We start from the raw sequence: 16,112 nt of genomic DNA, 5'->3' as shown, positions 1-16,112 counted from the left end.
TCACTAACCACAAATGGAAAGATTTCCCACCCATTTTGATTTATGTTAATTTTCTTGGAATGGCTTGGAAAACACCAATAAAATATTGCAGATATTAAAAAATATAAATGTGGTATTATATCTTAAGAGTAAAAGTGAATGCATAAGAGACAAAAAACAATAAACAAACTTTAGTAGTAGTTTCATTTTTGTTTTGTAGGTGATCTGTTAGTTCACTTTGCTGAAACTCATGTAGGTCACGAATATAAAACAAAGCAGAATACAAAAGATTGGCGAAAACTGAAGAATTCAAATAGTTTCAGTGGAAATCTGCTAAAAAGTAACTTGAATACATTTTCTAACAAGGCAGGACTCGAAGGAAAACTCCAATGAAATTAGATAATATAAGGATATAAAGACCAGAAAAATAATTAGTTTTTTAGTTAAAAAACTTAGTGGTAGGTTATATGGTTGATGTAATGAAAACATGTACAAAAGTTACACATACTAAGTCTGCAATATATATCAATGGAGCACGTAAGCCAAATAAAGGTAATTATGAATTAACCACAGTAATATGGTAATTATTTTAACATTTAGATAAGTTTTATGATGTTGACCAATCAATGTAATAAAATATGTGGCCTATGATGCTTTATTCTTTCAATCTTACATCAGCTTCTAAAGAAGTCAAGGTAAAAGAAGAATTGCAAAGCTGTTTTATGTACATATACCCTATTTTCAAATTTATGGACATATATTACTGTAGTTAATATTAAATAAATACATTTATATTTATAATAGGAATTATTACAAATCATAAATCTCTATTCATTATATATACTTGAAGCTTATACTCGAAGTTCTGAAAAGAATGGTTACGTACAATAATACAATTGAGTTTAAATAGTTGATGAGCAACTAGCAATACTCCTGTATGTTTGCATTCCCTCGCAACTATGAAGTCTTTGCATACAGTATATAAAACATTAAATAAAATATGTGTAATGATTGATCCTACAAAGAAACCTACCTAACTAAATGAATTACCATTGTGTTTCCACCAATAGAGAATTACTAGTATAGGATAAATACTTATTAAATGTACCTTCACATTTGCTGACAGTAATCATAAAATTAATATAGACATCCACAACATATAGCTTACATTAATAGTATATTTTTAAAAAATATTCTTATTAAATTAAAGAAAGGTCTCTTCCCTATTAAAACATTGATATGAGTCATAACTTTACTGATGCTACAGCATTCAACTCTAAACAAAAACGTTCGATAAGTTTTACATTGTTATATCCTTAGGGAATAAAAATAAGTCGAATAACTTCCGAATCTGGAGGTCAAGAGAAGGAATACAAGAGAGTACAGACGTAAATATATCATACAGAAAAACAGGTAAATTTTTTAAAAAAATAAAATTTTAAAGCTGAAAATTCAGAAAAGATAATAAAGTTATGACAGTTATGACTGATGCTAATATTAAATTATCTTTATTAAAAAGAATCACAATCATGATAAAGCAACGTTCCCTGAATAGCATAATCATATGAATAATATATTATATAAAATAATAATTTCACCATTACATAAAATATCCCGTAGCCCCCTAATTGTTAGATTGTCATTACGGTACCTCAGAATTAATCAAAAATATAATTACATTATAATGTAATTTATGGCTGAACAATACATTTCAATGATCTTCTAAATACTAATATTTTATAAGCAGTTTCCATGTATTTTTTAGACTGTTCATTATACCTTACATTTTCAAAATCTAATTTCCCACCTAAGTATGTTGGCTATTCGTTCACTCTTCACTCGACAAACATCCTATAATCCTCCTAAACCACTATAATCCTCCTAAAGTATATAGATCTGTGCTTAGACGATGTATGAATTCATAAAATTATTTAACCGTCACTTTTAAACCTTCTCAAAACAATTGTATTGACTGAATACAAGAATAACCGAAACCTAACTAGACAGTTTAATAAATCAATTTTATTTGTTCAAACACTATTTGTTTCAATTCATAACAATATAAGCCATATTAAATTATGTTTCCATTATTATAAATGTAATATAAAAATATATTCCTGTCTCAAGTCATTCCACACTCACCAGAAAAATATTCGGGCAGACATTAAACACAGAACGTTTCTGGATATATCTTGATGTGACTTTCACTTACAACACAAATATAATTAACTAAGAAACTTTCTTAAAGGAAAATTAAATTTTTTCGGCCACGGAAAAAGGCTAATTAAATAACGGACATTTAGTACGAGAGACAGAATATTAAGCGTTGAAAAAACGGACCCAATTTAAGTACGAAATTTGTTAGAGCGGAGAGAAAAAAGTAAAGCTACAAACAGTGTTAAATAAACTTTAAAATGTTTGTGATCCTCCACCATTTCGCCATCAATTAAGTAGTATATATTAGTTTATGATTAATTTAAAATATTTTGATACAGTTAGAGATCTATTTTTAAATATACGCCCTGTGAATATCCTCGATATAAAATAATGTTACTTCTTGTTTGTTAATATTGTCTGCTAGATATATCTGGTTCAAACCTCAATAATACTCTAGATACTTCATAAGTGAATTACACTAATCTTGTCTTACTTGGGCTACAAAAAAAGCACAGAGTTATTAGAAAGACACGTACATTTTGAGAGTCAGTTTCTAATGTGGGCAACTTGCAAAAATTGATTATTATTGTAAATATGAAGGCAAGAAAATATGCCCAGCTACACTATTAAACGGAGCCCAAAATTTCGACAAGGTTTGACATGAAGAAGTCATACTCAACTTTCAGAAAATATTATTGTTTATGTTTAGACTTTTAATTCCATGCTAAGACTTAATTACTTTCTTAGCACTTGGAAAGTGGCTCAAATCATTATGATTCTTAAACCTGGGAAAAAATTAGAAGACGTCTCCTCTTATAGTACCTATAAACCTATTACCTGTGATCTCTAAACTATTCGAAAAATTATACATTAAGAGGCTCAAAATAATTGAAGAGGAAAGAATTATTATTCCAGACCACCAAATTGGTATCCGTAATAAACACGGAACAATAGAACAAATACACAAATTAGTCAACCAAATTAACATAAACTTAAACGATAAAAAATTATTGCTCCGCTGCATTTCTCGATATTTATCAGGCCTTCGAGAAAGTGTGGCCCACTGGACTACATGTTAATTTGAAAAAACAGAGTGACGAATACACTGACCTACACCCAATATATTCGGGTGTTCTTCAGCGCAGTGATCTTGGCCCATTGTTATATCTATTGTATACAGCTGACCAACCGACCTCAAGAAACACTACTGTTGCAACATATGCTGACGATACAGCGGATTTATCATCACACAAGAATCCAATATCAGCCACAGGAAACCTCCAATTTCATCTTAACAAAGTCGAATTGTGGTTAAAAACGTGGCGTGTCAAAGCAAATGAGACAAAATCTACCCCTGTGACATTCACCCCTTGTAGAAGAACATGTCTCTCAGTAAAATTGAATAATCACGAACTAACGTAAGCAGGCAACGTTAAATATCAGGGAATGCACTTGTATCGACGCTTGACATGGAAAAAATATATAGTTACAAAACGCAAATAGCTTAAACTAAACCAAATGAACTGGCTGATAATATCTAAATCTAAATTAACATTAGATAACAAGGTTTTGCTGTATAAGTCAATACTTAGACCCATTTTAACCTATGATATTGAACTGTGGGGTACTACTAGGAAGTCTAACATAGATATCCTCCAGAGGTTCCAGAATAAAATGTTGCAAGTCATCGTCGATGACCCATATTACGTGTCCAACAAACTGATTCAGGACGATATCCCCACAGAACCCATAACGAGTGTGATTCGGAGTGTTAGTGCGAAGAACTCTGAAAGGTAATTAGTGCATTCCACTAATCCACTTAGCCAAACAGTTAAATGTGCGCAATGATAGTGAAGTGCGTAGGCTCAAACGCAAACTACCAGACGAACTGATTAATAGGCACATAGAGTGAGATTTAATAATCTCTAGAATAAGCCAGAATAGTTTTTAAAATAAGTTAGAATAGTATCTAGAATAATATTTAGATTATAAATTGTACAGTAGATCACTTACTGAAGTGATCTTCTACATGTCAGGATAGTTATATTATATAACTGAAATCATATAGTAATACTTATAGCCCATATGCAGATGGTTGACATCCTAGGAGATTAATAAAAAAGTTTATGTTTAGTGTCAAACAAGAGGTGCGAAATCCAGCTATGGTTATGTGTTTTAATGATATACCAAGTTTTTTATTTATATTTCTGGTCGTAGCAGCACTAAATGACGATTATATTATATATAAGGCCAATAAAAATAAACTGAGTGAGACTCAATAAAATTTATTTGCAGAGGAAGTATGATGAAGGAAATTCTTGCCTGTTTCTTTTTCGTAGGATGTAATTGTCAGGACTCATCGGAGTTTTCAGAAAAAGTCAAAGAAGGAGCGAATAATACTCCACCGTGTCTAAGTAAGAATGAACTAGGTTTAAGATATTTCAGTTGTAAGTTAGGTGGCAACAGCTAGTAACAATGTATTTATAAATAAATAAATATTCGATCCAACATCATCTATGAATTAGCATAGCTTTTCCTAGATCTTAACAATTCAATTTCGTTTCAAATTCGTTTATATTTATAAGCTTACACAATGTTATTATGACTAAAATACCGAAACGGATAGAATATTAATTAGATTTGAAACTGGTTGTTTAAGTAGCTTTAATTTCTTGTAAATACCCTGAGCTCCTGCTATCAAATGAAATAAATAAAAATTTTCTTATGCATATGCAACAATTAAAGAAGCAATTATTGAATGGACAAGCCCATAGAATAAATTTAAGTTATTTACAATAAATTGCGCAAATGTGAATTAATCGCATCGGGTACATTTATAACCAACTTCATGCTGAAGTTTCAGTAACAGTGTTTACTTCTTTCAACGAACGAAATATGAACAAAAAATGTTTCCAGTGCGTTGAAAATGTTTGAATTTATTTTACTTTTTTTACTGCAATTTGAAGAAAAATGCGACTAAAGTTCATGATCAGTGAAGGTTATGGACACTATTATCCATCAGTTTCAACATGTGAATACTGGTTTCGAGAGTTTAGAAGTGATCTTGACACCGAAGACGAATAGGCGTTCTATACAGGCAAATACATTTGAAGACAAAATAATTCGGTCCAACATCACCTATATATTAGCATTACTTTTTCTAGACTTTAACAATTCAATTTTGCTTCAATTTCGTTTATATTTCTAAATATACACCGCGTTCTTTAATGTTGGTTTAATACTAAAAAAATGTAACAATAAAAAAATATCTACGGAATTTTAATTTCTGGCGTAAAAAAAATTCAATAAAACTTTTCCTTGCCAAAAAATAACCGCCAGACTTCAAAGCCATATTTTACCATACAAATAGCTCAATAAATTCATGAATAATTAAAGGAAGTTGCGAAATTTTAAACACCACGTCAGACAATGTTAAATATTCATAAAGGCCCCTTTTTTTCTCTGTTTAACCATCAATAATAAATCTCGATCTAGAAAATAAAATATTTACCTGATTATTGGGAAAAGTTCCGTCCTTATCGATGGCATTGACTTGAGTAACTTTGGTACCGATGGGCTCGCCTTCAAGAACAGTCTCTTGCTCTCTCTCGGTGAAGAGGGGTATTTCGTCGTTGACGTCCTCCAGCTGGATGTATACGGTCGCTTCTGAGGCCAATTGTTGAGCTCCATTGTTCTAAAAAAAAAGTATGCAATGGAGAAAACATTGTCTACAGGCTAATATAAATTCTTACCTCCACACGTATAGTTAAATTGTACTCCTTAATGGTTTCGAAATCTAATGGATGATTGACTTTGATGTCAGCCCAGGTGAAACCATTATCAGGTCGTTGTTGCAGATAAAACGTGTGATATTTGTTAGTTTGAGCGGTAGAACCAGGCATCAATCGATAGAAAACAGTAGGATTGTTCTCGATACCAGAGCTAGACAAAAACAATATTGAAAAAGCAAGGATTCTTGACGTGTTAGACAGTTGTGAAGTCTTGAACATTTAAATACCCCCAAGGTTTTACTCAAAACCTTAATAAACAGTTAAACAGGAATAGATTAAAATAAGTTATGAGCTGTCGAGATAAAAAATTAACGTATTTTTCTTTTCTGATAAGTAAATGTATTTTTCAGTTAATTAATAACTAAAAGTTAATTCTGCTGAGATTCATCATTGTTTATATGACTTTTATGATGCTTGATAATACATGACATGGTAGTTCATAGAAAAGACAAATTTATTGATCTTGATGTATGTTTGACGACTGACCACTATCACAACACTGCACATTGCAAATTTGTTGACAATTTAATTCAAAATAACCTGGAAGAGTGAACTATATTGAAACATTCAAGAAATATGTCAGCTTACAGGTTTATAGTGTATATATTGTTAGTCTTGCATACGAGAAAAGTTGAAGATTTATTCGCAGATGGAAAAACAACTTGCTGAGAGATCTTAAAGATAACTATATTGAAATAATATTTGATTATGAAACTTAGAATTGATTTCATATTTCTTTTTGAGTGCATATTACCCACAGGAAACACTATAGTAATGAAACTTAGAATATTATATATATAGTATCACTGTTCCTTGATTGAAATATGTCTCCATAAAAGTTGATAGCAAATGTTAGAAACTCAGCAAATACCTCAGGCTATTAGCAAAATACATTATTTCAGCGAAAACATTGAGCTTAATATCATAACCACCTCTACTTAAGATATTTTATCAGCTGCAGAAAATTTGTCTTAACGCTCAGTTTACGAAGCCAATAATAAAGTCAGTGAGATCTAATATGGTTTTGTCAATACACTCCTGTCTATAGCTGCAGAAAAACTACAACTGATAACCACTAACATCAACAAGTAATCTAGGACGGTTCATCAGCAAAACACCTTAAAATTCGTTAGATAGTAGATTCGATAGAGATAGTAGAAAGAAATTGGAAACCTCACGTTGGAAAAGAATCTGGGCAGATCATAGTCAAAATTAAACAACTGCCCTGATTCATAGGCAGATACTTTCAACTTGACTTAAAATCAGAGGGCACCTATTTGGAGTTTCTAAGGCACAATTTTTCGATTAATTACCAAACGAAATCAATGAAGAACTACATAAATGTATCCAAGATTTCACTGTAAAACATGAAAGAAGATTACTAAATCACACCAACGCGGAAGCATTACAATTACTGACCAACACGCAAGAAATCAGAAGACTAGAGCCAACCAAACCAGGCGAACTTGTATATAGTATACAAATCTTACTATTAAACTTAGCTTAACTTAGTTAAATTTAATTTTTAATTTGGGAAATAAAAAGTGATGTATCTATCCTTAAAGTGTCCTGCTTATTTTTATCCAAAAGGAAACAAAAAATTGTAAGAAATTTATTTATAATTAAAATTTTATTAAGCGTACAAAATATTTATTTCTTACTTTGTGTGTACTAAATTGTTTTTCCAATATTAATAATTGGAAATTCATTAATAAACACATTTGACGACAGCATTATTATTTCTGTTTTGGATATGAATCAATAATCAATTTAGTAACAAAAAATATGATATTAAATATTCAAGATAATCACGACCATCTTATGAAAAAAGTTCTATAAAACTGACGCTTACAAAAAACTATCGCTTATATAAACGACAAAAAAAGCAGCGTCCAAAAAATCCAAGGCCGACAAAAATCTATAGCCTCATGCAAAAAAGTTCTCTTCGTTTGATGAGCGAGTCAGAAAAACTGCTTAACCTCAAAAATTGCCACCGAAAAAAAAACACTATTAAAAATTCATCTCAAAAAAAAAAAACATTGGGCGTTTGTTCAGCAGTTTTTCGCTCAAAAATCAAGAAAAACACCCATGCAAAAATTGGTCTAAGTCTAACTAAGGATACTGGCATCCGGTTGGTAATGATACTGTCAAAAAAAATCTACAGCACTGGGCTAATTTTCATAAATATATATATAGACAATACAATACATGCATGTAAACATGAACAACGAAACTTTAATGATTTAGCTTGAACGATTTAGATTTACTCTGGATGCCAATTACCTAGTCTTAGATGATACTATTCAAAAAATTAGTTGTATCACTGATCCATTTTTTTTTGTTCTTGAAAATTTAGTTCGGAAAGAAAGAAGGTTATATACTGATTGATATTGAATATATTGGTGTCACGCCAAATTATTAATTATTTTCTCTTATGAAACACAATTTTTTTGGATACTAGGAATTCGAAAAAGTAGAATGTTGTTGATATTATTTGTGCCTCGGTAGTTTTTTTTTATATTTTAAGCGAGAGTGTGTTACTTGGCGTGTAGTGCATGAATTCAACAACATTCAGTTTAATTTTAAGGATAGAGGAGGGAACATTGACAACTGAATATTCTAGAATAATTAATATGTTTATCACATACAGAATACAACGTCTAGTTTCTTTAATATCAACAAAGACACTGAGACCCTTCTACCCAAAGCTTCGAAATTAAAGCTTAAATAACAGAGAACTAGTTAAAACTTACAGGAATTGAAATTTTAAATATATATAAAGTAACAATAAAAGTAACAATATATCAGAATATTAATATTACTATCAAGACAGGAGGTGGGTAAAGATCACTCTTTTTTTCGAACCTCTGTCTGTTTTTATTAGCTCTTTTTTTTTCCTAACATTTATAGTAAAATATCGAAATAAAAATAATAAATATACTTAAACAAGCTTTCGATTGAACATAGTGAAAAAACGATTTTCAACAATTTTCCTTTGTCCCTTTACTGGCTAAATAAATGTAAAATCAGACTATCCAATGCTTGGTTTTTTCGTTTGAGTGCAATTATGGCGCCAGTGCCATAAACAACAATTTCGTACAAGCAATACCTGTATTATGCCTATATAGTATATAGTATGGATTATGACTTAAACACATGTTATGAATTTTAACTGCATGTTATGATCTCCATTGGAGCCTAGAGATTTTGCTAAAGTTGCTATACTTCAGTTAGTTAAATATCGCCATAATAATCCTAGACAACCTAGAAGTTTACAGTGATATATACTAGTTGTTCTCTTGTGTCATCATTTTCTACTCCATCTCACCGTTCGTTATAATTATTTGCGTTTTTTCACTCAATCAAACATTTATTGGACAACTCTAATCACGATAACTTTGAATGGAAGCATTAAAAATAAGGCATATGATTTTAACACAATCTCCAATATAAGATATTTTGCCGAATGCAAGAATGCTTGGATATACAGCATTGTATTAATCAATACTTCTCACTTCTTGAGTTTAAACATATTAAGCAGAAGAATGGTTAGTCTCTAATTTGCAACATTCATATATTCGGCATAGTTCTAGATTACTTGTAATTTTTTAAACAATTCATTTTTATGCAAGAGTAATTTCCTGGCATTAGTGGGGAGAAAAATGGTTTCAAATTGAAAAATTCAACAGTTAGACCACATATACTGACTTATGTTATTACTTTTCTTAAGGTAACTATGAAAATCCACAAGTATTTAATAAAATAGGTTCAATCAAAACTCCCAAAAAGACTGATTTTTACCCGCATCATTTAAGATAATTAATGTTTTTTAAGTATACTTATTCAAACTTTTGAAAGTTTGGAAATACATTTTGGATTCCAAGATCTTGAATTAAAGAAACTGAGACGTCAAATAAATAAATCGCAATTTGTTTTAAATTACAAGTATTTCTGGTCCACGGCTTGTAAATTTCAGGACTCGTGCTGCTCCAGAAAAGATAAACTGACGATAAATAACAATAACATATTCATTTCCCTGATCTCTTTAACTTCTTTTTTTTGAGTATAAAGCGTGCAAGTTACGGTTTCCTCCACTACGCGGCGTTGCGTGCTGCCACAGTGGATTGACAACACCTGAATAACCGAAGACTAGCCGAGAGTTATATAAACTGATCAAAATCATCCGAAACAATATCGTCGCCAAAAAACGATTTCGGTGTCAATTTTAAAAAAAACGACGATTTCTTGACGAAAATTTTAGAAAATTTCATTCTATGAAATGAAAATAAACTTGAAAAACAAAACACAAAATACAAAATGTCTACCTATGTAAACTCAAAACGTGCAAAATATTTACAAAAAAAATATTTAGACAGTTTATATCCTCTCATTTATATACGAGTTTAAAGAGAAATCTAGGTTCAAAATATATTATCAAAATTCTGGCAAAAAAACAATGAAAGAGAAATATATTATTATAAAATTTCCATAATGTAATACTAGTTTGATAAATGGTACAAAAATGTAATATCCTCAACATTTCATTTTTTTAATACCACCTGTGTATAATTTTTCAAAATTCTTTTTTAATTTACTAAAAGAAAAATATTTAATTAAAAAAATATATTAAAAAATAAATCTTACTTCGTTAAAAGATTATATCAAACCAATATTAATATTACGAAAATTGTGAGATATATCTGGTTGCCTACGAGATTGCCCGATTTATAGGAAACTACGCACTCGTGGGTGAAAAATGGGTTGCCTAGATTTTTCTTTAGGTTCGTATTGTCGTCTTCGTCAACCTTTCACCGACCTGGCCTTGACAGAAACCACCTTAGCGCCCACGGGGAAATTCTCCCGAATGTAGATGGGCCCGTAGACGACGTGGTCCCACACCGGTGGGTTGTTAGCCCTATCGACCACGTCGATTTGTACCTCGACGGAACGGGATAGCGGGGGGTAACCCTTGTCTTGGGCGGTGGCTTCGAGCTTGTACGTCTCGCGCTGTCAATGCGACGTCCGAGAAACACAGACAAGATCCGGACAAGACGTTAGATTCATCTCAATTGTTTTTTTTAGTGGTGTTTCGGTAAATATGGGGAATGTGACGGGTATCGACACCTCAACGTATACACATTGGATTCGGGGAAAAATATAGAAATAAATTTTCTGTGATTTTTTCCTATATTTTCTCACCTGAAATCTCGATATATAAATTGAAATGTATCAGCCCCATTCACGGAGTGGGATCGAGGTTGATGCCATTAAAGAATCATGGAAGGAATCCTTTAAGTACATAACCTGGATAGTTAACGTGTGCGTGTGTGTGGATTCGAAAAATGGGAGACTTAAACTTACTTTGTAGTAAAAGTTAAAAATATAAATCGGTACAAATCTTAAAGAATATCTTTCGGTTTTAGCTTAAAAATACAGTTAAAATGGATCATTTTTCACTCTCCGTTAATATAAAAACCAAACCCTTTGTTATCAAATCAGGGCCCAAAACAAGGAAAATGGCCTTGAATCGTTCTGGATGACATATTTGTATTAATATGATCCGGTAACAATAATCGAATAATTAAAGATATCCTTAAAGTTTTTTTTAACAAAAGTTTTATTAAAGAAATCCACTGCTAATACGGCCTTACAACTAGGAAGGACACTATGACTGCGACTTACGCTGACGACACTGTCATCCTCTCAGTGCATTCTGACACAAAACTTGATGCGTTTATATGGTTTAACCAAAGGAGAATAAAGGGAAACCAAACTATGTTCACTCATGTTACCTATAGTTTAATAAGAAAAACCTATCAGTCAGTAAAACTTATTTAACAAAAACATGCCACAAGATGGGCATACAAAATACTTGGACCTTTATTTAGGTATTAGTTTAACTTAGCAGAAACACATCTGGTCGCCTAGTAAATTGGGAGTTGAGAAGGAAAACTCACAGCAAATGATGAGTAAAGTTACGAAAACATATATGACATAATATGCCACACAGCAAGTATTTGTTATGTTAAGAAACAGTAGGATATCTTCAAATGACAACTAATGGTGTTGAAATTAATACCGGCGAAGACTCGCTTCCTATATGTGCCTTCCAGACGATTCAAGACATCCTCCCGGGCCGTTATCGTTGGCAAAAACGAGAACGGCATACAAACCTGGCTCTGACCGAGGTGACCACGGTCCCCACTGTGACATTTTCTTTAATGTGGATGGGGCTCAACGTATCTCTGTCCCACAGAGGCGGCTTGTTGTTTCTGTCAACGACATCGAGCTCAATGTCGACATCGGCGAACGATGGGGGCGTGCCACGATCGGAGGCGCGCACGCGCAATCGGTACCTGTCTCTCTGAGAGAGTGAAATAGACAAACGGCACGATCATGAGTGGGCGGGGGATAGAAAATAAAATCAACCAAAAAATGTACGATTCCAACGTAAAGATAAATGTATGAGCGGTACCAATTTCGGACAACTTTTTGCGACACTCAGTATGTTGGATTTCTTGTCGTTATAATATATCTTATGTAAATGAACAATGGAATACAGAAAATGTTGCTGTCTGATTAAAATATTTAGTTGCTATATTTAGATGAAGAAGTGAGAAAATAATAAAATAATAGTGAAAGAATAGAATATATATTATGTCTATCATATTTCATTGTTTCTAATAAGTAAGTGGTATACTATTTATATAGCTGAATACAAACACACAAACAAATAAGTTTTTCAGGTCAAACTTGTACCCTGTATTCACTTGAAGAGACGACAAAATAATAAAGTAATAGTAAAATCAGAGAATATTCGTTATTGTTGTCATATTTAAGAAGTATAAAACTGGATAATTGCAACATTAAAATGATTGTCTATATATAATTATGTGGTATACTATTTCATATATTGTATACATAAGAAATACACATACAAATATGTTTTTCAGTTCAAGCATCTGCTCTAAATTTAGTCGAAGAAGCGAAAAAATAATAAAATGATAGTAAAATTAAAGAATATCCTTGTTGTGTTATATTTATCATATTTAAGAAATATACAGCTGAATAATTGCCACAGTAAAATAATTGTCTATATATAAATATGGAGTTTACTATTTAATATACTGTGTAAATAAGAAATACACAAACAAATACATTTTTCAAGTCAAATATATACTCAGCATTTAGTTGAAGAAGCGAGAAAATAATTAAATGATAGTGAAATGATAGAATATTCGTTATATTTCTCATATTTAAATGGTATACAACTAAATAATTGCAATATGAAGATGTTTATCTATATATAAATATGTTATACTATGTTATATACTGTATACGTAGGAAATACACGTAGAAATACGTTTTAAAATCGAAGATGTGCTGTACATTTAGTTGAAGAAATGAAAAAATCATAAAATTGTAGTGCGAGAAGAAAACATTCATTATATTTATCGTATTTAAAAAGTATACAAATCATCTATATATAAGTATGTGGTATACTATTTTCTATATTAGTGTGGTGTATGTGGTATAATATTTTCTATATCGTATACACACATATTTGTAGAAAAAATATTGTATTAAATTCTAATTTTCCACAATAAAAACAATTTTTATCACTAACTATACTTATGCGTCTATATTGTATGCTAACATATATGTAGTACACATTTTTAAAATATGTTCTCTGCATTTAGTTGAAGAAGTGACAAAATAATAAAATGATAGTGAAAGAAGAGAATATTAATTGTATTTGTTATATTTCAAAATATACAAATAAATAATTGCAAAATGAAAATGATTATCTATATGTGTTACAAGTATGGGATATAATATTTTCTATATCGTATACACACATATTTATAGGAAATATAATAAGTCATTATATTGTAATTTTACACAATCAAAACAATCCTTATCACTAAAAATTATTTTGATACGTCTGTTATACTTTCAGCAATTTTGTTCCTATAACATTTTTCATTCATATTGTAGAGAAATAGTTTAAACTAAAGCAACTTAACTATTGACTGGGACTTGAGTAATTATTCATATTTTTGTTATAGTTATTTGCTAACTTCATATATTTTATTAAAATCATATAAAAGGCAGATATTTTCAAAATAAAAATTTAGATTTCGAATTTTTAGTTATAACTGAAATAATTGGCAGATAAAAAAGTCACTCCATTTAATTTAATTAAAAAAAACACTAAAATACATATACAGTTATGTAACATTGTTTTTAACATACTTTATAGTGAACGAATTATAATATGAATTTTAAAAAGAAAAAGAAACCACAACATTCTCATCAACATCATCCAACTAAATCCGAAATTGGTACCCCTTAAATAAAACATGAAAATTAACTCAAACTGTTAATTAATTAAAAACGAACTCAATCACACAACTGAACTTAAAGGGAAATTATGAGGCCGACTTACTGGGCTGACCAACTGGAGGAGACTGTGTTTTGTTAACAATTTGCGGTAATCCACATCACATTACCAGAAAAATAAGAACATCTCATCTCAACACATAACACTCAATTTTATACATCATGATTATCAATACTTACCAAGTTGTTTGACAAATAAAAGTACAAATAACTAAAATTATCTATATGTTAAAATTATTAATTATTAATATTCGGATAAATGAAAAAAGTCCTGTGGATCCTGGTTAAACCTGAAAAATTTTGTTACTAATGATTCCCAATCTAAAAAAAAATTATATATACATCATTATTATTAGCCTATTAACTTTGTATAGTTCTTTTTGTATCAACCGGACAGTTTGGTGCCTTCCAAACTTTGAAATATTTTGAAAAATGTTTCGTGCTTACTGTGTGGATTAGTTGTTCAATGTACTATGTTACTATAAACCTGTTACACAGTAGCAATAGAAAGATTTCGCAAATATATCGTGAAGAACTTCGTCAAATCTAACGGTTTTTATATAAAAAAGAACAAAAAAGAGAATACAATAAACGAAAAAGTGCTCTAACTAAAATAAATCGTCAAAAAAATCAGCAGATAATTTCATAAACTCGACCAATCTGCATCGTCAGGTGAATGGAAACAGCGCAAAATCATTACCAAAACACAGTCTTGTATTACCACAACTTCTAAAGCGAGTACGCCGATTAGCTAGCTGTTACTGTAATGGTTTACTTACTGGGTAACATCCCTGTATTCCATTGGTCGGTAGAATAATTTTAATCGTGAACAACAGAAAAAAGTGCAGTTAAATCAAATAAAAAATCAAATAAAAAGTCGGATAAATCGATATACACATTATTTGTAAACAGTTAACTAAAAAAATAAATAAATGAGTAAGCTGGCAAAAATGCATGCAAAGATTGTTTCCATATTAAAAGAAAACTAAAAGAAAAAATCTTGAGGGTAGGTCTGGGAGCAAGGACGTGCAAAACTAACTCGTTGATATTAAACGACCATCAAAAACCGAGTAGGCGTTTAATTTGTTCTCATTTTTTTTTGGCTCGTTAATTTTTGTTAATTTTCGATTTGTATCGCCGCCCCATACACAATGCAAAAATGTCACAATGTAAAAGGAAGTGCACGGCCAACGGCGATCTAATCGATTCGGTTAGTGTTGTAGAAAAAAATGTTGTATTCTTTTTTTTTCTGGTCGGCACTTCCTTTAAGATGGCAGGGGGACACCCGAGGGTGTACAAAAATCGCTCATCCCCTGCCACCTTACGAACGAACTCGTTAAAAATACTATTCAATATAAAAATACCAATATCTAGCCGTAGCACCTGCAAAAATCATTCAAAAATCACAAAAATCACACTCAAAAATTTGTGACCCAGTCAACAGCAACTAAAACGAGAGCTCGCACGAGATCGATTCTGAACCGACCGCTTTTGGGGAAAGAAAACCAGGTAGATAGATAAAACAATCGAACGAGGCAAAACAAAAGATATTCGAAGGGAAAAAACCGAGAAGCTAGTAAAGGATATAAATTAACGTTCTGAAAACAAAAATAATGTGACCGAAACTGTGACAGAAACGTCGAGAAATCGAGCTGGTTGGTTCAGATCCAGATCGGGCGCTTCAACGGGCTCCGTTTCGACTGGGCTGGTTATAAAAAAATCCAAGTGGCGGCCAAAAATTGTAGGTAGTCCTTGGCGTTACAAAACAAAAAGACAGCGCTC

At 31.2% G+C, this 16,112-nt stretch overlaps 1 protein-coding gene across 1 annotated transcript in view; it reads right to left on the bottom strand.

Moving 5' to 3' along the window:
- The window catches only part of CadN (neural cadherin), a 953,627-nt gene that overhangs the window by 720,574 nt on the left and 216,941 nt on the right, over positions 1 to 16,112 (bottom strand). Inside the window, exons 13-15 of the mRNA XM_076414423.1 lie at positions 10,744 to 10,934; positions 5,889 to 6,078; positions 5,648 to 5,830 (exon numbers count right to left, since the gene is read on the bottom strand). Coding sequence (XP_076270538.1) covers positions 5,648 to 5,830; positions 5,889 to 6,078; positions 10,744 to 10,934 — 564 coding nt within the window. The remainder of the gene's footprint in view (positions 1 to 5,647; positions 5,831 to 5,888; positions 6,079 to 10,743; positions 10,935 to 16,112) is intronic.

Source organism: Rhynchophorus ferrugineus, unplaced genomic scaffold, assembly GCF_030347505.1.
Source record: "Rhynchophorus ferrugineus isolate W39M unplaced genomic scaffold, kcgeb_rfMv2 rfM9, whole genome shotgun sequence".
NCBI classification, from domain to species: Eukaryota; Metazoa; Arthropoda; class Insecta; order Coleoptera; family Curculionidae; genus Rhynchophorus; species Rhynchophorus ferrugineus.
Note: the sequence above shows the minus strand (reverse complement) of the source record. Positions and strands in the feature narration are given on the sequence as shown.